The following is a 24,336-nucleotide window of genomic DNA, read 5'->3' as shown; positions in this document are numbered from 1 at the left end:
TAAACATCAATGCTCCAGATTCATCATCCAGCAGAGTTGCTGTAATAAATCTGGCACTTTTTAATACTGTCCTGTGGAAGCTTAAACTGACTATCAATTTTAATCTGCCCAAAGTGTTGAATAAACTGTGTGGACTGACTTACCCCAGGTGGATCTGGTATAGTTTTATTGCCACTTTTCTGCCCGAGAAAAGGGAGCATTTGAAAGCTCTGCCCCTGATACGATGTCATTGCTAAATCTGCCCCATTAGCTTCCTGCTCACATGAATTATCCAGCGTCACCAGTGTTCATTGTGCCTTCAATATTTAGAATATATCATTTTTTCATTTTTAGTTCAGATTAGCCTTTTTTCGAGCTGTGGATTTTGTATTCAGCAAGCGGTAAAATATGAGCTTGTTAAGTGAACGCCCAGATTTCAATGAAGACTTGATAAAAGAAATGTCAAGCGGGTTTTTTCCTTGTCTTTGATGCAAAATTCATTATCGCTTATATTGGCTTATTTTTTCATGTTTTTTATTTTTGCTGTCTTTCCAAAATGGAAGTGAAACTTTTGTGTACTTAATAACTTTTTTTTTCCTGTTTTCATCTTTTTCCAGGAGACTACATTTTAGAAGCTAAACCAAAAGAGATTTCTGAGGCTCAGCGACTAAATTACGAGCAGGTAATAGCTTCCATTTTAACTCTCTTCTTGTGGAATGATCTGCTTTCTCTCAACCTGGTCAATAATCATTAGCCAGAATTGTTATTTATAATGGTTATTTCAAGCAGCTTGTCTCTCCTTCAGTTCTCTGCTGGCTTCTGGCTCATAGACGAGGCCACACCATTTCCCCCCCCCCCCCCCCCCCCAAAGGTCTTCTGACCAGTTTGCAATATTCTTGAATTTCTAATAATGTACGCCATTTACGCACAGGCACATTTTTACGTGCAGGCACATAATGTAAGCACTTGCCTCCTCTTTGCTGTAGAGACAAGTTTCTTGCAGGGCGGGCTGTGGCCAAGCTTCCGTCTCTTTGGCTTCCTCTGTTCCTGTCTCCTCTGCATGGCAAAGAGTAGATTAGATTCTCTCAAACTTTTAATAATAGTTCCTAGACAACTTGCAGAGAACGAAGGGGGGACTAGTTCAAGTAAGAGTTAAAGAAATGGGTTTGGCCAAGTGACGCCTCCTTACTATTGGGGTGCACACCCCAAAGCCCTGCCTTGGCTGTAGGCAAAAGGCACTACTTTGCATGTCCCATGTATTCTTAGCAGTTTTTGCTTTCTTTAATGGAGCAGGGAGAAGCTTATTAACGTGATATTTTAGTGGAGGTACTTTTTCTGTACTATGCTGAAAAGATTGACAACTGCCACCTGGTTGGCATGGCTGCCTTGTGGCACTGAAGCTTTTTGTTTTTTATGCCAACACACACCAGTTGTTTGCCATTTAGGACTCATAGGTACAGGTTAAATACTATTTTTTTTAATTTTTTTTTTTTTTTTTTAATAGACCCAAATCCAAAATTTGGAACTAATTTAGCACTTGAAACTATTTGTTTGCGTCATTAACATTTTTTTCAAGGAGTTTATCCAGGGGCAGCTTTTTTTTTTTTTCTAAAGGGCCCAGAGTGGAGAAATAACATAGTAGAAAAAAAAACTATACTTACCCGCCCTGCTCCCCTGTTGCTCCTGTTTCACTGGTGCCCGGACTCCGCCGATCTTCTCTTTCAGCTGCAGAGCAATGCATCCTGACAACTGGACATGTGACTACTGTAGCTAATCATGAGCTGAAGCAAGCCATGATTAGCTGCTGGTGGCCATATGTCCCTGTAGTCAGTAAGATGATCACTAGCTCGCTGAATCGGGAGCATGACCAGCTGGATGTGAACAGTGGCAGAACCAGAGCAGTTGGGGGCAGGGGAGGTAAGTTTTGTCTGCTTTCTTGTTCTACCACTCAAAGCCCATTTGAAGAAAACTTCCTGCATGAATAAATCCCTCTTAAAGGGGTTGACCATGTTATCTGTTCTCAATATTAAATCTATCATAATATGTGACAGGAAAGAAAAGAAAACCATTACTAATGTATCTTAATTTTTTTTTTTGTGCTCCCTGAGTCAGAAAATCTTTAAGACCGCTGCCATGCCGCTCTCATCCAGTGCGGTTCGTGACATGAAGCGGATGCAGACCCGAACTTCTGGTTACCCATGTGCTCATTTGCTGCTTTCCAGAGCAGCAAAAGCACAATGTGCATAGTATGTCTATGTATAGAGCCGGTGTTATAAGCAGCCGCTCACATCCAATCCCGGACCAGGGCATGAACAATAGCTTAAAGCCTAACCTCTGGGCTGAGTGCTGCTCGTTCAGTAATGTCTTGGATCACACATGTCCAGCAGCTTACAACACGGGGCTCATGCATAGGCCTACTAATCCTACTGCACTTTTCTGGAGAGCAGAGCATGTGCAGATGGGTAACTGCAGCCCCTCCATGTCGCGCGGTGCAGTGTACAAAAGCAGCGTGGCAGACGTTTGAAAGAGTCAGGGAGTGTGACTTGAAGCAGAAGATGCCACACATTATGATATATTTAATATTGAGGACATATAAAGCGGCCAAACGCCTTTTCCTGCTTTATGGTAATTGTAGTTTTTTTTTCTACATTTTGCCATGTACCTAACTAGGAGCGGGTTATGATCGCTACTCCTCTAAGGGATTGAACGCTCAATTGGTATTTCTTCACCTTTTGGGGAAAAAAAGTAAATTTAATAGCCAAGATGTTCTGACAGCTTGAAACTGTCGGGGTAGGACAGGAATTGTAGTTGTGCCACAGCCGGAGAGCCGTAGATTGGGGAACATTGCTTTGATGAAGTTGTACAGGCATGTTCTCCTACCCAATCATGAAGAGACCGCCACATGCTGGACAGTACAGTTGCCAAGGCTATAGTCTGATGCTTGGTAAGGATCAATAGTGGGTTCTGTTAGTTAGAACAGACTCTCACTATAGTTGATGGATGCCTTAGCAATAATACTGCTGAATGTGCATCTGAATGCTCCATGTCGGATGGCTTTGGAGAGGATGCCTTCGTAACCCGTTTAAGGGGTTATTCTAATGGCCTAGAAAAAATACGGCATTGAGCGTAAACGTAACCATGTAATTGGTCCCTAAGCTTGCAATTAAAATGTCTGTGGTCTGGGCTGACTGAAATAATCCCATGTTAGCGTTTAGGGCGAGCATTGATGTCTGTGTTGTATATATTGCTTGTAAATGATCTAGTGGTGGCTGATACGAATATCTTGTCCTCCCCCTCCTTATAGTGTATTCACAGCTGATTTATAAAAAGGTTGGCGAGGGTGCAGTATTACTTCCATCAGAGCCACTTTCTGCATAAAGGGGGTAATTTGTGAGGCTTCTACATAAAGGGGCATTTATCACCGCCGCAGATCTGCTTTATCGTAGGCCATAACCGAGCTGTAATTTTTATCAGGTGCTTTGTGCTGTCAAGCCCTGTGAAGGATGTTACTGTGACTGCACATTAGTGGGGACGTTCTGCTTTTTACTTACCGCATTCATAAAAGTTCTTGAAGGCAGCAAGAGACGGTAATGTATACCTATATAGGATGAAATAAGAACTTGTCTCATCAGTACTGGCTCGCTTCCCAACAAAGTCAATTGTGTTGATGTAAAGAGAATGCAATAGATGGTAACACATAGTATACCTATTCACTAGATCTCCCATCGCCAGTGTTCTTGGAATACAGTCATACCTCTACTTTTGCCGGCTGCTTCTAGTTTCACTGGCAGCTGCCGGCCCACGTGACCTCACTGTCCAATCGCAGCCATTCAAGCATCCAGCATGTGCTGTGATTGGCTGAGCGGGCTGTCACTCAGCCAATCAGAGCAATCTGTTGCTGGAGGTAGGGGATTTCAATCCCCGTCACTAGCAAGATGCTCTGCCGGCTTGACAGGTGCCCAGCAGCCTGCACTGAGGTCCGGAGAGCGGCCCCCGGAACACCGACGGCGCCTGCAAGGGGAGTATTTATTTATTTTTTTTCTCTCAGGTAGTGTAGCTAGGGCATTTAGCGCTGCCCAAAACACGGTACCAAGTTGTGCCACGTTTTCGGGAGCACTGAAACCGCTGCCCATTCATTTCAATTGGCGACGCAGGGCCGAAACCGCTTGTGTGAACAGCCCCATTGAAATGAATGGGAGCGTTTTACAGCGTTTAGCGCTGCTCTGAAAAAGCAGCACTAAACGCTGTACAAAATAGTGGTTTGGTGTGTTTTTTGGAATGTCTTGAACAGATTAATTGGATTTACATTGATTCCTATGGAAATTATTACCTCGAGTTTCATTGGCTTCAAGTTTAGTCAATTGCTTTTGGGCAGATTACCAACGAACCTAGAGGTTTGACAGTATATATTAATCTTCAGCCCTGTACCCCACACCGCTGACAACCTGCTCATTCAGATTCCACTTTCATCCTGTAAGCATTCTGATATTAGCCATCAAAATGTTCTTTGAGAAACTTGAATTCAAGAATAAGTATACTTTACAAGTTTCATAAATTCTAAGGAATTCCCAATTATCTGGCAACCAAGTTATCATTCATACATTCATGCATGCATGGAAATTATATTTCTAATCTATTTTATATATAATTTTCATGCTTTTGTGGATCCGTATAAGGCCCCCTGTCCAAGGCCGAGGCGGAATATTGCTAGCAAGGGAGGAGGGGGGAGCACTGACAGGTCTCCCAGATGAGCCTATCTAATAGATATGCTCACCATGGAGAATCGCGGCAATCGCAGCATGCCACAATTTAAATGTAATCGCTATGATTCTCTTCTCGTGGACGCCACCCCCCTTACCCTCCAACAGTAATTCGGTATTAATGTACGTTGCCGCCACCAGAAGCTAGGGGTTTGACAGGGCTTCCATGGAGGAACGCCCCTGGCACACCCCTACCTCCTGATTTGGCGGAAGATCCCTAGGTCCTGGAAGGTGCAGAGGTCTGTGATGCGCGCTCCCTGCTGTTCCCCGGCGCAGTGCTGCCCGCTGTAACCCGCCTGTCTGCAACATGAAGTCGGCGCTGTATCCTAACCCAACATGGTGCGGTGCTGTGTGATCCCCTGTGCTGCAGTACTGTGCTCCCTGCTGTCTGCGCTATAAAGGGGGGTTGTGGGTATGGCGCGACGTGGGATTCCCTGTTCTGCAGTACTCAGCGCCGCTGCGAGTGCTTCTTCCACCACAGCTGTCTGCTCCCTGCTCCCAGGCCGGGGTGTGAATGGGGGATATGGAAACGCCGCTTGGCGATTTGTAAATTACATCCTGCCACCAGGGGTGGGGGCCAGCGATCTTGGGCCACGACGATAAAGCTTATTGATGCCGCTGCCAGCTCCCTGCTTCCCAGAATACTGTGGCCTTTTACACCGAGGAGTGTGCCGCTAGCGGCAACCAACACACTTTCCGCTGCTCTCCTGCCACCTCGGCAGCCAATCACGCACAGGGAGAGTGACACCACCCCCCCTGTCAGTCTTGATTCCACCAGCACTTGCTGGTGGCGTCAAGATACACTAATACCCAGTAATTCAGGGACTATAAGACTTTCACTCCCATATCAGGGTCTAGTTAAAGATGTTTTGTGTTTCTGTTTCAGTACTCCTGGCCTGGTGACACCCCCCCTCCCCCTTCCCTATCAGTGTTTAGTTAAAAATGTTTCTTTCTATTACAGTATTCCTTTCAATGCAAACCAATCACACCCATGTCTGTGCCTTGTCATAAGTGTGTATAAATATTCGTGCCTCTTCAGATCTATTTAATTTTAGCCTGAAGAAGAACCCTGAGAGGTTCGCAAGCTCGCTACTACATCATGTATTTTTGTTAGCCATTAAAAGGTATCCTATCTACAAGATTACTTGGTTTCTCTTGCTGGGAACAATCACATTGGAGAGAAAGTATAATGGAAGGATTTGCACGTCTTCCGTATTTTGGACCCACTCCTGGTTTTGGCTCACAAAAAGCTGAACATAAAAACTGCTGTGTGAAACCGCCCTAATCCTGCCTTTAACCCTTTTCAATCCTGTCTGACATCTAAAGACATTCTGATTGAAGGCTGTACAGCTCCGATGTTGGAAGACATCCGGCAGGGTATTCTTACTGTAGATTACTGGCTGCTCTGTTGCTGGGGGCCTCTCCAGCATGTCCTATACCGCAGTACTGGCTCTAACCAGCAGATGGCACCATTGTATAATTGCAGAAATAGAAAACCCGCTAGGAAACCCCGAATCCAAAATTGGATTGCAAAGGGTTAATGAGTACTGTTGAGAAGTGATCTCTGCTAGGAGAAGGTAGCAGCGTATCAGGAGGCTCCGGGGTTCCTGTGAAAACTGCAAGAGTTATCTATCTTTTAATAGGAAAAACAATCGGTAGTTGCATGGAAAATGTAATAATAATGTGGAAAACATCAGCAGAATTAGAAGAAGAAAGCGTTTAACATAACCTGGTTTAGACAATACATGAATTTCTGCTAAGTTCCCTGGGATGCATTGTAATGGCTACTCCAGACTGTAGTAAAGTGCTGCACGTGTTCCTGGAAGAGGAAATAAGGCTTTAAAAATGTCTATGTAAATGATTCATTTAACATGCGTCCTCACCATTTGCATCTTCCCGTCAAAGCGTTCTGCACCTCGGGTCGGTCTCACCTGACCGTATGGTAATACGCTGCAAAGAAACCGTAGCATATAACCAGCATATGGAACTGCATATTGTCATGTTTTTCCTTGCGTATGCCTGCGCATGTCCTGCGTATTTTATGCACGCAGTCCTGCACTGGTTCCTTTTTTTTTTTTTTTTCAATTTCCTTCTCATGCCTCCTAGCAACATGGTGAAAAAACACGCAGTACATACGTAATGTAATTGCATATGCACTGCGTTTCAAGCGCACCCATAGAGAACAACAGGGCTCTTATGCGTGTAATATGCGGTAAAATAGAGCATGCTGCATTGTTTTTTACATATGGAATAAATATGCGCAAATGTCAGTGGAACAATGAAATTCAATGTACTTTCATTGACTCCATTTAGCGCATATTATGCGCACATAATAATGCAAATGCGTTTGTTTGAGCCCGGCCTTAGGGATGCCTGTAAGTAACCAGATTCCCCATAATCTCCTCTTCTGGGTTCCAAGGAGATAAGATTTATTAGATCACCTTTTCCCCCAAATATTTTGGCCTTGGGGCACCCTGGAAAAAAAATTTTTCGCACCTTGGGGCACCACTACCAAATAAGTTTTTCAAAAAACTGCTAAAAACATCTCAATCACAGTATAATCACATCCAGAGCTTCACAATCCCTTCACATGTGCTGAAATCTTTTTCCCGCCTGCAGGCAAGCTCCAGCTTTGTGTCTCTCCACATCCCATGAGACCACTGCTATGACTGAAGTAAGGAAAGCGTACTCCAAGTGGCCTCCTGCTACAATACATGCATGGAGCCATTCGGCAGTGCAGTCCAGGACTGGCGCTATAACTGCAGGACCGTGTTAGTGAATGCCGAAGCGCCGATTCAGTGGATGCAATGCAAATTACTAGTAAGAGTAAGACAAAATAAGAAGACAATGTAAATTCCAGCGTGAACGTGTAGGTTGGAATTTGGCGCGATTGACTCGTTGGACCTGTGTTCATTCCAGGGATACTCAACGCAGTACCTGAATCTCCTGCACACAATAGTGGAGGACTTCCTGGATGATCTGCGCCTATTGTAGCAGGAGGCCACTGTGAGTACGCTTTCCTTACTTCAGTCATAGCAGTGGTCCTACGGGACTCAGAAATGTGGAAAGTGGATTTCTGCTTCTTACATGCTACACTTGAACTTTGCAATTTGCTTTTACACTCTATCTCTTATAGGGTCCACAACTCCATGCTCCAGGGTCCCCAGGGGCCCTTGCACCATGCAATCATGTAGCACATCCATACCATCTTATTCAAATACACCATTATTTCTATATCGGATAACCGTATTGAGATATAGTGCTGGATAGTTTTGTGGGTTTTTTTTTTGTTTTTTGTTTTTTTTTAAACTACACCCTGTATAATGAATGGTTACCATTAGATCAGTGTTGGCAATTATCCTTTGTATAGTGTTTCCCCCAAAATAAGACCCTGTCTTAAATACATTTTTGCCCCAAAAGAGGCACTGGGTCTTATTTTGGGGGATATCTTACTATACTTGCCTATCAGACTTGGGCCAGGTCCCTCTTGCTGCTCTTCCTAGCTCCAACGTGCTGAGCTGCGGCATTGATTGGCCAATTCATAAATCCTGCCTCCACAACACGATGGCTGTGATTGGCTGAGCAAGAACCAATCAAAAGCCATCACATTGGTTCTTGAGCACTGCTCAGCCAATCAATGCAATGCTCTATGAACCGATCAGAGACATTGCTTCCTGCAGGTGGGATTTATAAATCTCGTAACCAGGAAGTGATCTTCTGTGGGCGTACGAGGACTGCAAGAAGCACGTCGGGCTCTGCACTGCAGCAGCATGAGGACTGGGACTGAGCTGGCTTATTTTCAGGGTAGGGCTTATATTTCAAGCTTGCACGATAATCCAGACAAATCGGGGTAGGACTTATTTTCAGGGTAAGTCTTACTTTTAGGGAAACTGGGTAGAAAATTTTAGTAAATGCTTGCATGTTCCTTGCTAACACAAGCAACAGTAATAGTACAGGTAGTATGAAAAAAAAAACTTAGAATAAAAAAAGCAAAAATTAATGAAATATTCACAGCAATCCCTGCTTAATTAACCCATTCAAGACCAGAGATTTTTAATTTTTCCCTCTTCATTTCTTGTACTCGCCTTCCAGGAGCAATAACATTTTTTTGTTTGTTTTTTAATTGGCTGCATGAAGGCTTTTTTCCCCCATGGGACAATTTGTATTTAAAAATTAAGTTGGGTGAAATGGAAAAATAAATTGCTCCATTTTTCGGGCCGGTTTAGTTTTTAGTGTTCATGATGTAGTAAAAATCATGTGAAATTTTATTCTGTGGATCAGTATAATTACGGTGATGCCAGAGTTGTAGATTTTTTGGTGTTCTTGTAAAAACTTTTCTTAAAGCCCAAATTGCTTTCCACCACCACATTCTGATATCCATAACTTTTAGTATTTGGTGTATTTGGCGGTAATAGAGTTTGTTGTTTTGTGGGACATGCTGTAGGTTTTCTTAGTACATTTTTGGGATACATACATCTCTTTTTTGCTACTTTTTTATTCAGTTTCTTGCGTGAATGGGTAACCAAAAAAAAGTAATTCTTTCATTCTGTGCTGCTCATGTGAGATGTAATATTTTAGTAGTTCAGACTTTTATGAACATGGCGATCCCAAATATCATGATTTCGTTTTAGTGTTTATTTTTTTAAAGGGAAAAGAGGTTTTTGTTTTTTTTTAAACTTTTTTTTTTAATTTTAAAAAAATGCTATGATTAATTTCCTTTAAAATACATTTTACCTTAGTCTCATTAGGGGACTTGAACTTGCAATCACTTGATCCCTGCACTATATACTGCATTGTTTTTCAGTATTGCATTATATAGTACTTATAAATGTTGCCTATTAAGCTCTGCCAGTTGCAGAGCATATAGGCATCCATGCATGGCAGTCCTGGGAGCTTCGACTAGGCCCCAGGATGCCATGCCAACCCATTGACACCCCGCAATTGCGTCACAGATGGGTCAGTGGGATGCAGAGTGGGGCTCGCCTTCAGCTTTTGCTGCTTGGAAGCGCAGTCAGCTTTGATCACAGCTGTAACTCTGACCATGGCATCTAAATAGTTATCTGATTGTGGCCATTGACTGACACCTCCCGAGCCTGCTCCATACACCCTTAGCAAAGGCATGATGTATATTCACGTTATGTAGCCAGAAAGAGGTCGAGGGGGGGGGGGGGGGGGGGGGGGGGGGGAAATATATGTACCCTATGCCCATGCATCTTGTTGTCTTTTTTGGATCTGCTGCCCAAGACTCAAAGCCCACCAGTCAAGAAAGGGTTAAAGCGTTGAGCCCAAATGGGACATTGTATAAATCCCTGAGTAGTTTCAGCTACTATGTCATCCATTGATGCGTGCCTTGTTCTGTGCTCTTCTGGCTGTTACTTGTATTACACCCACTGAGGAGGAGCACCTATAAAGGAGCACGTTAACCTCATTTTTCCACATGACTAGGTTATAACACTGGTGTACTGCTGAACCAAATAGAGCAGCCGGAACAAAGCTTCTATTTTTAACTACGAGGCCCGGGACAAATTTACATTAAACTGTTCATTCTGATCCTTTTTGTTAAACTTTTATTTATTTTCTCTTAAAAAAAAAATAAAAAAAATTGATTCACAAACAAAAAAAGAAAAGCATAAACCGAGTTCCTGGACAGGAATGGTGAATATATTGCTGTTTTTCAGGCAGGCAGTTTCTTCTACTTTAGAAAGCTGGTTGCCAGGGAATGTGTGTGATTTGTAATACAAGCTTAATAGATGGCGCTTACCCCAAAGAAGACTTCTTATCCCTGTCTAAGGGGTTGGACAGTTGTAAACTATTGATGGCCTAACTGCACGATAGGCTATCGATAGTAGATCAGCCGGGGTATGCTGTTTGGGACTCCTGGCGTTGGGTTGTTCGCAGGGCCTTTGTACTTTTGGACTGAGCTGATTTCTGTGGGAACTAGACAGCTCCATTGATACAGCAGTGGGCAGCCTTGGTATTACAGGCAAATTTCCTAGCCAAGTGAATGGGAATGTTAGCTGTAATACTCAGGCCCAATGTCCATGGACGGGTCGGATTCTGCCTGCGGTGGCCCGTAGCTGAATGCCACCCTGTCCGTGGACAATTATTTACCTGTCCGGGTGTTCTCCGTCCTTGTCCGGATCTTCTTTCTTCTGCACTGTGGATGCGTGTGGGTGCCGGCTGTTGCAGTACTTTTTTTTTTTTTTTCAACTCGTGATTTCCCACGGATCCGCAGTGTCAGCTGCAATTGTGCCGCGAATCGGACAGCAAAATGGAGCACAAGGTCAGCAAAACAAATCCGCATGCTTTAATGCATTTGTGAACCCCTTGCATCCCTATGGGCGGCTTGATTTGTGGATCGCCCGCACGGATTCCTCAAATCAAACACACCCATGGGCATTGGGCCTAAATCAGGCCACTGCAGTAAGAACAGGGCTGTATGCTTCTTGCAGAAACCAACTTGGCACACTGGTCTAGTGAAGAGCGGATCAGTGGCGTCCTGAGCAGCCCAACTCCACCAATCTATTATTCTTATCAATGGTTTACGAGTGGACAACCCCTTTAAGCTCCAGTTATGGTATGCTTCATTCCAAGCAGCTGCTTGACTGAAAGGGGTAAATGGGAATAACACCTATTGATCTCTTTGGGAAAATTGGGCTCCATGGGGGCCCCAAATAGAATTGTAGATTTTACATGCAACATCCCAATGACCGTTTTCTTAGAAGCTGTTCTAGAAACATCTTAAGCCTCACTATAAATGCATTATCTTTTATTATCCTGCTATGTTGTGTTTGTGTAAATAGTCAGTGTGACTGCTAAATACAATTTTTTTTTTTATCACTTAAGAGCTTTTATAGTGTAGTTTCTGTTGGAAAACGTAAAAATTGCCCATATCAACTATAACAGGAAATGCAATCAAAATCTAAAGGTAAAAATATTAATACACTTTCTAAGTTAAACACACCAACTTTTGTCACTGTGTTACAGAATATGAGCGATGCCATGGCAATCCTACACAAGTTACAGACCGGCTTAGATGTCAATGTGAAGTTCACGGGAGTGCGAGTCTTCGAGTACACACCTGAGTGCATTGTGTTTGACCTTCTCGATATACCCCTATACCATGGCTGGTTGGTGGATCCAGAGGTACGGACCTTTTAGCAAAGTTTTACCTTTTTTATGCATTAACCCCTTGAGTGGCGGGTTTCCTACCACCCTGTCGTGCCCACCAGGGCAGGTTTTTTAAAATGGTCTAATCATTGAATTTCAACTAATTTTGCAGTTGCGTCTCAAGAGCCATAACTTTTTCATTTTTCCATTGACATGGCCATATAAGGGCTTGTTTTTTGCGGGACAAGTTGTGATTTTTTTAAACAGGGGGGAGGAAAAAAAGAAATGGGGAAAAAAGAAAAAAAGGGGCCATGTCATTAAGGGGTTAAATAATGTATTAACTTCCTTCTCTGGGTCATTACGACGCATGGATACCACATGTGTGATTGTATTTTTGATTTTTTACAAAGTAAAGGGAGACAAGTGTTTTTATAATTTTTTTAAATTTTTAACCTTTTTTTTTTTTAAATTTTTTTTTTTTTTTTTTTTTGTCCCTTTAGGGGACTTCCACAGGGACCCATCAGGACCCCTGATCACATTCCAGGGGTCCGATGGTGACAGCCTTTTACATGCTGCAGTGACAGCCCTTTACATGCTGCAGTGACAGCCCTTTACATGCTGCAGTCACATAGACTGCAGCATGTAAAGGGTTAACACAGCAGAGATCGGAGGTTTTCTCTGATCTCTGCTGTAAGAGCTAGTACCTAGCTGTCCTCTCACAGCCAAGCACCAAGCTCTCCCTGCCACAGAGACCATCAGCTTGCTTCTGACAAGCCGATGGTCTCTATGGCAACCTGTAAACAAAGCAGGAGGTTGCCGACATATCGGCAATATCTTCTGCTGGTTTTTCAAAGCCCTTGCACTGCTCTGTGTGGGTCTGTGCAGGCAGAGCACACTGTCACAGCTTGTGGCATTGTGCTCTGCAGCTCCCATAGTGATACATAGCCCGGAGATCTTCCGGGCTATGTCACTATGAGCAGTGGAGCTCGTCCCGGAAAATTTCCGGGCGTGCCACTCAAGGGGTTAAAGGGGTTGTCCCGCGCCGAAACGGGTTTTTTTTTTTTTCAACCCCCCCCCCCCCCCCCCCCCCGGTCGGCGCGAGACAACCCCGATGCAGGGAGGTAAAGGAAGTTTACCGGAGCGCTTACCTTAATCCCCGCGCTCCGGTGACTTCAATACTTACCGCTGAAGATGGCCGCCGGGATCCTCTGTCTTCGTGGACCGCAGCTCTTCTGTGCGGTCCATTGCCGATTCCAGCCTCCTGATTGGCTGGAATCGGCACGTGACGGGGCGGAGCTACACGGAGCCTGCATTCTGCACGAGCGGCTCCATAGAAGATTGCAGAAGACCCGGACTGCGCAAGCGCGGCTAATTTGGCCATCGGAGGGCGAAAATTAGTCGGCACCATGGAGACGAGGACGCCAGCAACGGAGCAGGTAAGTATAAAACTTTTTATAACTTCTGTATGGCTCATAATTAATGCACAATGTATATTACAAAGTGCATTATTATGGCCATACAGAAGTGTATAGACCCACTTGCTGCCGCGGGACAACCCCTTTAATGGATTCTAATGCTTGCTTGAAGTCTGTCTTTATCTTCTTTTATGTTTTTCCCATAGTGATTGTCTGCCTTTGGTAAATGTACAAGTCCCTGTTGGCCGGGTGACCAGTTACCAATTTAAGGGGAAATAACATTCTTTCCCTACTAAACTACTCCCTCCATACTTGTTTTTTCATAAAAGGGATTAAACTAATGGCTCCTATGGCCAACGACTATTGGTGGATTAGGTGCCTTTAGAGCTTGGCACACAAGCAGTTTGTATTGGCACCATGAAGTAAGGTTCTGTATAAAGGGGGGCAATGCACTCCCAGTGAATTAGGTGTTATAGGACAGGAGACCTACACCTTGTGCATTACCCTTAGCACTCTGTTGTCTCCATCTAGCCTTAGTATTCTGTTGGGCTACATTTTAAATGTTAAATGAAAAGCATATTTTTAAATTAAGGGTCAATGCATGTTTCTTTTTGTAAGCATAATGTCTGTTTTTATGACTTTTGATCCGGTTTTGTCCCATATAAAAACATTTTAGAAATAAAAACAAGTCTTAAAAGCAAATTGGTTATGCCGCCTTCTATCTAGTGCATGTGAAACACCAAGAATGGGGGGGGAAAGGGGGAGGGGGAGCCTGATATAGTGTGTTGTGCTTTTTTCGATAAAAGGAGATCTACTCAACTGTCTTCAATAATCTTGTAAACTAATGGAGCATGTGCTGCATTCGTGCAATGGTGGAGCTTGGAAACACTGTTCTTGCTCCTCGCATTCCAATAAAGCGCCCCCTCTTAAACTCTGTTAACTGGGCGAAATCTCTGCTCTGCGTTGTAGAGGCGTCTAGTGGTCAACAAGCTGTACACAAGCGAAATAAGAGGTCACTACACACAAGTAACCTCTGAGAGCCTTTTTATAGGCCAAGGGTGGGAACCACTTTTAGGGCTTCAGATGGCAAGACCGTTCATCTAATCACACCACAACTCTAATCATTTGCATATCTGCCTGAGATGTAACTGCATGTTTTGCGGCAAAACAAAAACTCCTTCTAGGTGCTGGATCTATTTGTCCTTTGACAAAGAGTATATGGAAGTCCAAAAAATGCAGGAGTTGAACTGGACTTGGGCCTCATGTCCACGGGAAGGTCTGATTCGGTGCGGAAATTCAGCACTGCCCGCGGCCAGTGAGCCCTGCTTACCTGTATTTCTCCGGCAGGGATTCATTTGGCCAAGGGTCAAGATTTTCCCGCATAAGGAAAAATGTGTGCTGATCTTTTGATCATCATAAGCGTGTGATTTCCCACTGCACAATGTATACGTTCTTTCACATTTAATCTTGCATTTATCAAAGTAATCACGAGTGGGCTGATGGCTCCCAGCACTTCTTGCTGGCTCCTTCATGTCTGATTTTACGGTATATTGAGAGTAGAAAGGGGACTTGCCCAAACCCCTGTTGTCAGTGCTCATTCACATGGTGTCTTCCATTCCCCAGCATTCTGCATTCAGAAGATAAGTCTCTTTTTTGCACATTGAGGCTTTAGAATGCAGCATATTTTTTTCCTGTTTTCTTTGCAGCCTTTAAGTTATTTGTTTAATGTCACTTCAAAGTTTATCTGTGAACATAAATCACATCGCTGCTCTTTTCATGCAGCTTCAGCAATTTTCTCATTAGGATTTCTTGTTGTATTTCATCTTTTAGATTGCCGAGGTTGCGACGGCCGTGGGTAACTGCAGCTACAACCAGCTGGTGGAGAAGATTATTTCATGCAAGCAATCAGAGAACAGTGAGCTAGTTAGTCAAGGTGGGTGAGTGATTTTGGCTTATTATTGCTAGATTGTAGGTGGGAACTTGACTTTCGTTTGTCCTCTAAATCTGTGCTGAGTGAAAAAGCATCCAGATATAACAACGCTACGGCACATAAGAAAACATGGAGTGCTGCACACAGTCCGTATGGAGCTCTGTGTACAATAGTGTAAACGCTTCGGTCAGCCAATCACTTCCCCGACTAGTATACACATCACAATCGCTCCATAGGCTAGTGTAAGGCTGGGTTCACATAGGACGGATTTGCTGCGGAAATTCCATCCGGAATTTCGCAGTTGCAAATCCGCCTGCAGCCGCTAATCCTGTAGTTAGCCAGACATGTGGACGAGATTTCTGAGAAATCTCGTCCACACGGGACGGCAAAGCCGACATTGCGTCGCGGATTCGCTGGCCGCAGCATGTCCATTCTTTTTTTTTTTTTTCTTTTCCCCCGCTGCGGCCATGCTCTCCTCCTATAGGAGCGCCATATGCAACGGAAAAGTGTATGGCCAAGCTGCGGGTTTTGAAGCAGCACTTTCGCGGTGGAAATCTTGCGGTTTTTCGCTGCGGCCAAACCGCATGATTTCCACCGGGAATACGCCGTGTGGGAACCCAGCCTAAATATACTAGTACTTGAGCCTAAGTTATGGCCCTTTTACACACAAGAAGTATGAAACTTCTCATTTGCCCGAGCAAATGACGTCATCACCAGCTCACAGTAGACCTTTGAAGTGAATGGGCAGGCACAAAAATGCATATTCATTGCGTGTTTGCGCACTATTGTAATGAGCCTGTCTGTGTTCTTTTTTGCGTGCACAAGTAGGCAGTCTATTTACGCACATAAAAATGTGCCAGAGTGGATAAAAAACACGGGTGCCGCTGGAATACGGAGCGTATTTTTATGACCGAAATATGTTTACGCCCATGTGAATAAATCCTGATTGTGACCCCATAGTGGCCCCAGTAGTAATAGTGACTGCCATAGTGGCCTCAGTAGTGGTAGTAATGATAGAGACGTAGATGAAACTACTGAATTGTGGCGAAAACCTCCAAAAAGACTTATTGAAAAAACAGTTGGGCAGTACATTTTTTTTTTTTTTTATTGTAAGAAATTAAAAGCCAGCAAAAAATGCCTTTTGAGGACGAAACCTCTTCCTCACTTTGGTTGAGTTAAAGCACTGCAATAGGGGACAACGATAAGTATATAGAATATCTAAAATAATTAAACAAAACTGTTTATAAATAGTCATAATAAAATATGGATGCATACAAAATGAGTCACACAATGGGTACAAAATGTATCAAAATATATGGGGAGAGTTCGCCAAACTCCTTGCCCACAGGCTGAGCCGGCACATCCTGGGTCTGATTCACAGAGAGCAGGTGGGGTTTCTACCTGGGAGGGAGGCCAGGGATAACACCATTAGGTCCATCTCCCCAATTTCTTGGGCCAGAGAGAGAGATATCTCTCTATGCTCTCTTGCAGTCTATGCCAAAAAGGCATTTGATAGGGTCAAGTGGAGTTTTCTGGAAGAGACCCTACAGAAAATAGGGCTGGGACAGAAGATGAGAGAGAGGATTATGGCCCTATATAACAGCCCCACAGCTGGGATCAGGGTCAATGGGTCCTTGTCGGATCCCATACGAATCTGCAACGGTACCCAGCAGGGATGTTCCCTCTCACCTATGTTATATGCCTTGTCAATGAAGTCCCTGGCCAATGCCATAAGAAAGAACGAGTTTGTGAGGGGGGTGGTGGAGGGCCCCTCAGAACATAAGATGGCCCTCTTCGCTGAGGATCTCCTCCTGTTCCTGTCGAGTCCCTGGGTGGGGTTGCTGGTTCTGATGAGGGAATTTGAGCGCTATGGGCGGGTGAGCAATTTTAAAATCAACCTACAAAAATCTGAAATACTGAAGGTAACACTCTCTCAAAAAGAAGTAACAGATACCGTATATACCGGCGTATAAGACGACTTTTGAACCCCGAAAAATCTGCTCTGCAGTCGGGGGTCGTCTTATGCGCCGGTAATACAAAAAAAAAAAAAGTGTAAAAAAAAATAATTTATTACTCACCTCCCCCGGCGTTCTGTCGCGCTCCGGCAGGATGTCGCTCGCTCCGGCAGGCTGTCGCTCGCTCCTCGTCCCCGCCGCAGCATAGCTTTCTGAATGCGGGGCTTGAAATCCCCGCTTTCAGAAAGCTAGTACACACGCCGGTAGCCATGACAGCATTGAATGGCTGTGATTGGCTGAAGGCGCACGTGTTAGCAATCACACCCATTCAATGATGTCATTGAATAGTGTGATTGGCTGAAGCCACGTGTGTTTTAGCCAATCACAGCCATTCAATGATGTCATGGCTGCCGGCGTGTGTATTAGCTTTCTGGAAGCGGGGATTTCAAGCCCCGCATTCAGAAAGCTATGCTGCGGCGGGGACGAGGAGCGAGCGACAGCCTGCCGGAGCGAGCGACATCCTGCCGGAGCGCGACAGAACGCCGGGGGAGGTGAGTAATAAATTTTTTTTTTTTTCTCCACTGTATACCGGCGTATAAGGTGACAGTTGGGGGGTCGTCTTATACGCCCCGTCGCCTTATACGCCGGTATATACGGTATGTCAGAAGTATTTCCTTTTAAGTAGAGATCTACCTCCATCAGATACTTGGGAGTGCAGCTCCCTGCGGATCCTGCCCAGATATTCAAGCTAAACTTCCAGCCCTTTTTGGCCAATCTCAGGGAGGATTTGGGCAGATGGAGCCCGCTTTGTGTCATGGACCGGCAGAGTCAATGCAGTCAAAATGGACTCCCTACTAGAGATGAGCGAACGTACTCGGTAAGGCCGATTTTGCAATCGAGCACCGCGATTTTCTAGTACTTCACTACACGGGTGAAAAGTACTTGGGGGCGCTGCGTGGTGTGGTGTGGTGGAGCAGGGGGGAGCTCTCTCTCTCTCCCTCTCCCCCCCCCCCCCCCCACTCCCCTCTGCAACCCCCGTTCACCCACAGCGCCCCCGAGTACTTTTCACCCGAGTAGTGAAGTACTCAAATCGCGGTGCTCGATTGCGAAATTGGCCTTACCGAGTACGTTCGCTCATCTCTACTCCCTACCAAAGTTTCTATACCTGTGTCAGACTCTCCCGGTGCACCTGGGCTGGCAAAATCTGCTCAGTATTCGAACCCTGATTAGTAATTTTGTGTGGAGGGGACGGAGTCCCCATCTCAAATACAGCCTTCTCACGCGTACCAAAAATGAAGGTGGCCTGGGGCTCCCGGACTTCTCTCTCTACTAGAAAGCTTGTCATGCAAACTTCATGCTCACCCTGTTAAAAGACAGAACTTATAAGCTATGGCTGGAATTGTGTCCGTTTCATGCTCCAACAGTAGCTCGGGCGCTCCTTGGATCCCAAGACGGATCTTGAGAGCGTGTTCATCCCTCTCGCCTTTGATGCTGTGTGCGTTGCGGGCGCTCCTGGCCAACCCCCAGTTTCAGGCTGCGATGCACAGCAGTATGGTCTTGTCCCTCCCTAATTCCCCAATCCCTAGACTTAGAGATGTTGCGACCCACTCAGGAGTAAAACCCCCTGGGAGACCTTTGTGGGGGTCTACGGTACACCCGGGGACTTGGTTAAGGTATTTTCAGGTAAGGGGGTTTGCAGAGTCCCAGGCACCTGGGGGATGCGCGGGCCTCCCACTCACGCCATTTGAGGCTATGGGCATATCATCGTCCTCAGTCGAGCATGGGATCTCAGTGATATATAAAATGCTGCTAGCCGGTGCGGCGGTGCACCGCCTCCTGGTTATACAGAGGACTGGGAGAAGGAGATGGGAAGAAGTTTCCCTGGAGCAGAGTGGCGAAAAGCCTTCCTCCTGTTCCACAAGAGTGCTACGTTTGGTAGACTTCAGGAGCAGAATTTCAAGGTCCTTTCCTGTTGGTACAGGACACCATCGAGGCTGTACCAAATGGATGCTCGAGTCTCCCCCTTGTGCTGGAGATGCCAGAGTGGTCCAGGAACAATGCTACATATATGGTGGGAGTGCCCCAGAGTTAGAGATTTATGGCACAATGTGGAACAATTATATAACATTATGACCACCTAAGCGGTGTCCATAACAGCTGAGATGGCCCTTCTCCTGATGCTTTCCCAATCAATTGCCAGAATCATGTCAGAGCTATTGCGACTATGCATTTTAGCGGCAAGGATGTAGGTCCCTGGCCTGTGGCGCTCCACCTCATCTCCTAGGGGGATCACTTGGACAGAAAAATTTAACATGCTAATGAGGTATGAGGAGGAGGGAGTGGTAGATGAAAGGGAGTGAGACGGGATTTACAATATTTGAATACCATGGATCTCCATGAGCGCATCGGATCCTTTGTAGAGATGGTTAGAGACAGGCCTGATAGGCTCCTAGGCTGGAATCGGGGTGGCCTGGGGGTCATGGGGGCCACAGATCCTGGACAAAATGGGGCAGATATGAAGAAGGGAGTAGTCTCCTTACTGAGCGGGATCGTAGAAAAGAGTCGGGTCCTTCAAACCCCTCCCCCCCCCCCCCTTTTTTTTTTTTCTTTCCCTTTCCCCAACCCCTCCAATCCCCTATTTTTGGGATGCCTCAGTGGTAGGCTCCCTGAAGTTTGTTTGTTTTAATTTTGTTAATTATTATCCGGAACACCAAGCTACAGAGTTTTGCTCTTGAATTTGTGGTGTCTTAAGGTCTCAGCTGGGACTCAAGCATTTTTATTATTTGTTTGGAAGATATAAAAGTTTAATAAAAACTGATTGAACTTAAAAATATATGGGGAGAAAAAAGACTGGGGAAAGCCTAAATAAAAAAAATTTAAAAAGTAAGAAATATAATGTACACATAAGTAAACTTGTATGGGGGAGGAGGAGGGAACAGAAAGGGAAATAAGGACATGTAATAAAAACAAAATAAATGAATTGGGGTAGGATAAAAAAGACATGTCAAATGCTCCATACAGAGAGTGGAGGTGCCAATTATAAATAAAATGGGTACATTACTCATTAAAAAAAATATACATATATTAGTCCTCCATGGAACGATATGCGTGGTGGCAGAACTGGAAACAGGACAATGGAAGGGAATAATGGTCTGAGCTAATATGGCAAGGGTCAAGCATGAAAGATGGAGGCATGAATGGGAAAAGGACCTGAAAGGGAAAGACAGGGAGAGGATATAGAAATGACTAGGAAGAGATGTGTGTGAATGTTCCAATTAGCATGTCTGGTTTAGCTAATATTGGTGTAATACCTTTACCTACAAGAGCAGTGGCCAAAGGTGACAAACTTAAGGCCCTTTTATATGCAATGATTATCCTTTGGACAGACAAACATCTGAACGAATTAACAATTTTTTGGGCATAAAATGCTGTTCATTTACATGTACAGATAATCTTCTAAAAACAGCTCCATTTCCCTCATTAGCTAAAATAAGCGCTGCATATGTTTGCTCAGGTGGGCATGTGTTTATGCGAGGAATCTCTAGCTAGCAGGGTTTTAATTAGTGTGAAGAAAAACCATTGTATTCTCATGGCATGAGTAAACAGTACTCCTTGTGTTTGGAAAAGGTAAAGGATCACCCCTCCCCTCAAGTCCTTCAGCCTCTGAAAAGACTGAACTGCCATTTAAATTAAATGAATAATGAACTACCAAACGACTATTTTTATGCAAGCTGAAACTCAGCAATAAACGACAAGTGAACAAATGGTGCACTTTCACTTGTTAGAACGAATTTGGGGCGATAATCTTTGCATATAAATGAGCCTTAAGGCTTTAGTCACGCTGCTTCTACAGTGCATTGTTGGCATTTGCATTGAAAAAGCTCCTAGCACATATGTCAAGGGTATCTGTAGGCCCCTCTTTACCTGTTGGAGACAAAAAGGGTGTCCTTTTTATCTTTCATTGGGCTAATATATTCATCTGTTGGAAGGCTCGATTGTAATGTGAACAAATCTTTATCTATCTGCATGTAGTTAATCAGTAACCAAAACACTGGTTTTGAAGACAAAACAGCAATATTTTCTCAGCTGTGACAATGAAGAAAAGAGGGCCGCAGTACCACACTACTGCAACTAATGATCACAAGTGCTAGAAAATAACCCAGAAATGACCAGACCCTTCCTTCGGTTTTTTTTTTTTGTGAAAAGAGGAAATATCAAACCTGCATGTCTGAGGGCAAGAAATGTCTCAGTTAGGCCGGTCTCACACGAACCGATTTGAATTGCAGATTCCATGATCGCCGTCCGAGAGCAATATATGCGGAAATATGCGGGTATTAAAATGCATTGATTTTTGCCGGTTCGCTTACACTTGCGGGTAGGAATTGCGGATTCCGCGAGCGGAAGAAAAATCACAGCATGCTCTGACTCCACGCGTATGAGCTCCATTTAGATCTATGGATGCAGTCGATCAGCAGTGCATATGCTACATTGTGTATGGACTGCGAAGCGAACACAAGTTTCTATTAGACCAGATAACAAATGGTATAAAGACAGCAGAAATTTGTGGGCTGACGATGCAGGATAGAGTCTGGGGAGCTACACACCATCCAGCCTGCTGTCTGCAATTTCCGCTTATTCTTCTGGGCTCTTCCTCCACAAGAATAAGTGTTGTGGTTTTTGTTTTGTTTTTTTTAACTGGTTTATAGTACTTTCAAAATAATTAGTATAAGGGCTCCTTCCCACGGACTGATTTCCACCGTATAATTTGCGGCGGAAATCCACTGCGTTGCCCGCAGCTATTAGGTTCTAAGGAACCTATAGCTCAGGGCTCACGGTGCGGAATTCCACCGCGGAATTCCGCACCGTGAAATCACCCGTCCTCACCCGCGGCATGCTCTATTTGCCGCGGGTGTACACGCAGGCGGCTTCCATTGCAGTCAATGGAAGCTATCCGTCACGCTATCTTCCGCTGTAGCACAGCCGAAGATAGCGTGATACTGCTTCCCCGCCAGCCGCGTGATATGACGCGGCCGTCGCGGCGCATGCGCGCCGAAGCGTCATGCGGGTCGGAAGACTCCGGATCCGGAAATATTGGGGGTCTCTGGGGGGCGCCGTCACGGCCGTAGAGGAATAGGCTTCCCCGCCTACCGCCGCCGTGTCATGTGACGCGGTGGGCGTGTCATGTGACGTGGCCGGCGTGTCACATAACGCTGCGGCGCATCACGCCGAAGCGTCATGCGGGAGCGAGGACGCTGGATCTGCAGGTAAGTTTGGGGTCTCTGGGGGCCACCGTGATGACCTCCGCCGTGGAATTGCGCGGCGGAGCCCGTCACGGCCGTGTGCAGCCGGCCTTAACCAGCCAAGCCTAGAAAGCAGTATCCATTTCTGAAGGCTCTCAGAACAGCTCTCACCACGACAACACAAGGGAATGTCACCTGAGTGATAGAAGGGGGTTTGGGCAATTTCTGATGTCATTCCCTGCTTGCGTTCGTTGTTCCGTGCAGAAGACAGACCGTCCTTAAATGTGCATTTTCGCAGAAAACTCCCCTCTATATGTAATTTAGTTTCCGCAATCATTCACAGGTCTTCCGCTGTGGACATCCGCACGTGGAATCCGACCCGTTTGTGTGAGTCCGGCCTTAGTGACACGTTGCAAGGTGTACGGCCATGAACTGACTTCTACATTGTTGTGCTCTCTTGTAGGCTTGGTAGCAGAACAGTTTTTAAATGGCACAGCCACGCAGCTGACCTACCATGGGCTTAGTGAGCTGACCTCAACCCTACAGGAAGGAGAGCTATGTGTATTCTTCAGGAACAATCATTTTAGCACCATGACCAAATATAAGGTGGGTTTCTTTGCACGTAAAATGATCTCTTCAATAAGGATTCTTTTTTTTTTCAGTTTTTTTTTTTTAATTTTATTCTTGTATAAGAAGCACTTCAGCTTTGTGTCTAATAAGAAATCTGGGCATTTCTGAAATCCTGAAGCAAGCAGATAATTGATGTTGGCAATGTACTTGTTACCAAGGTTGTGAGTGGAAGACCAACATCTGCTGCAAAATTCATGGCAGTAAATCCAAAATAAGGCTGGATTCACTCGGACGTATTTGCAAACTAAAAATTTGCGTGCGCAGTATGCAGAAAATAGAACTTATTTACTCAATGGGTTCATTCACATTCGCGTATTTGGCATGCGCAGTTCCATCATCCACAAATATACACAGCATGCTCTATTTTCCTGTGTGTTTGCGCAGTGAGGGAACACCTCTTGTACTTCTAAAATGAATTGTCCATCTCAAATACGCAACACGACACAATTGTGCGCACAATTACTCATGTGAATCTGGCCTTACAGGAGTGACAGTCGTTAAAGGGGAATTCATTGTAATATTCAGTTAGTTCAGCTCTTGTTACATCAATGATAGATTTGAATAACCTCCACTATGGATTGCTCAATAAATATACCAATGATGAGTTCTCTCCTAATCTTGTTATTGGATGTGTAGTGGTTTTCCTACAAGCATTACACTCGTCAACAGTGAAAATCTTTTGACTTGAAAATGGGTATTTCTTAATCATTTCATCATGGAAGAAACAAAATGACATTGAAAACTCTGAGTTAGCTCTTGGCTCTGAGATGTAGCCTATTTAAGCAGGACTCATGAAGAGCTCTATCTTCAGGCTTCTCCACCCTGGTTTATTCCCTTTACCATTTCCTCAGCTCAGTGATGCTAAAGTTAAAGAAAGCATCTTCATTGGCCCACAGATTCGTCATCTTAAAGATAAAAACTTTGAGCAAGTTCTTCAAGGTCATTAGAAAGCGGCATGGGAGGAATTTAAAAATGTGCATGGCTTCCTGGGAAATCGAAGAGTTGACAAGTACGTTAAGATTGTGAATAAACTTCTAGAAAAGTATCATTGATTAGGTTGAAACATATCACACAACATCCATTTCCTACATTCTCACCTGGACTTCTTTCCTGACAACTGCGGGGCTGTGAGTGACGAACATGGAGAGCGATTCCATCAGGATATATATCAAAAATGGAACAAAGGTATCGGGGAAAATGGAAGCTTCTCTGCTTGTGGACTACTGTTGGACAGTGACGAGATGCCCCAGAAAAGGAGTGCAAGCGACTGGCAAAGAGAATCCGTTCACGTGACTTAAGCCCTTTTATTTGAAGTTC

General features: G+C 44.7%; 1 protein-coding gene across 1 annotated transcript in view; it reads left to right on the top strand.

The window, feature by feature from the left end:
• The window catches only part of MINDY2 (MINDY lysine 48 deubiquitinase 2), a 79,664-nt gene that overhangs the window by 37,124 nt on the left and 18,204 nt on the right, over nucleotides 1–24,336 (top strand). Inside the window, exons 3-6 of the mRNA XM_066592535.1 lie at nucleotides 597–661; nucleotides 11,727–11,885; nucleotides 15,095–15,197; nucleotides 22,853–22,995. Of these exons, the coding sequence (XP_066448632.1) occupies nucleotides 597–661; nucleotides 11,727–11,885; nucleotides 15,095–15,197; nucleotides 22,853–22,995 (470 nt within the window). The remainder of the gene's footprint in view (nucleotides 1–596; nucleotides 662–11,726; nucleotides 11,886–15,094; nucleotides 15,198–22,852; nucleotides 22,996–24,336) is intronic.

Source organism: Eleutherodactylus coqui, chromosome 2 (genome assembly GCF_035609145.1).
Source record: "Eleutherodactylus coqui strain aEleCoq1 chromosome 2, aEleCoq1.hap1, whole genome shotgun sequence".
Taxonomy (NCBI): domain Eukaryota; kingdom Metazoa; phylum Chordata; class Amphibia; order Anura; family Eleutherodactylidae; genus Eleutherodactylus; species Eleutherodactylus coqui.
This window is presented reverse-complemented; position numbering and strand designations above follow the sequence as displayed.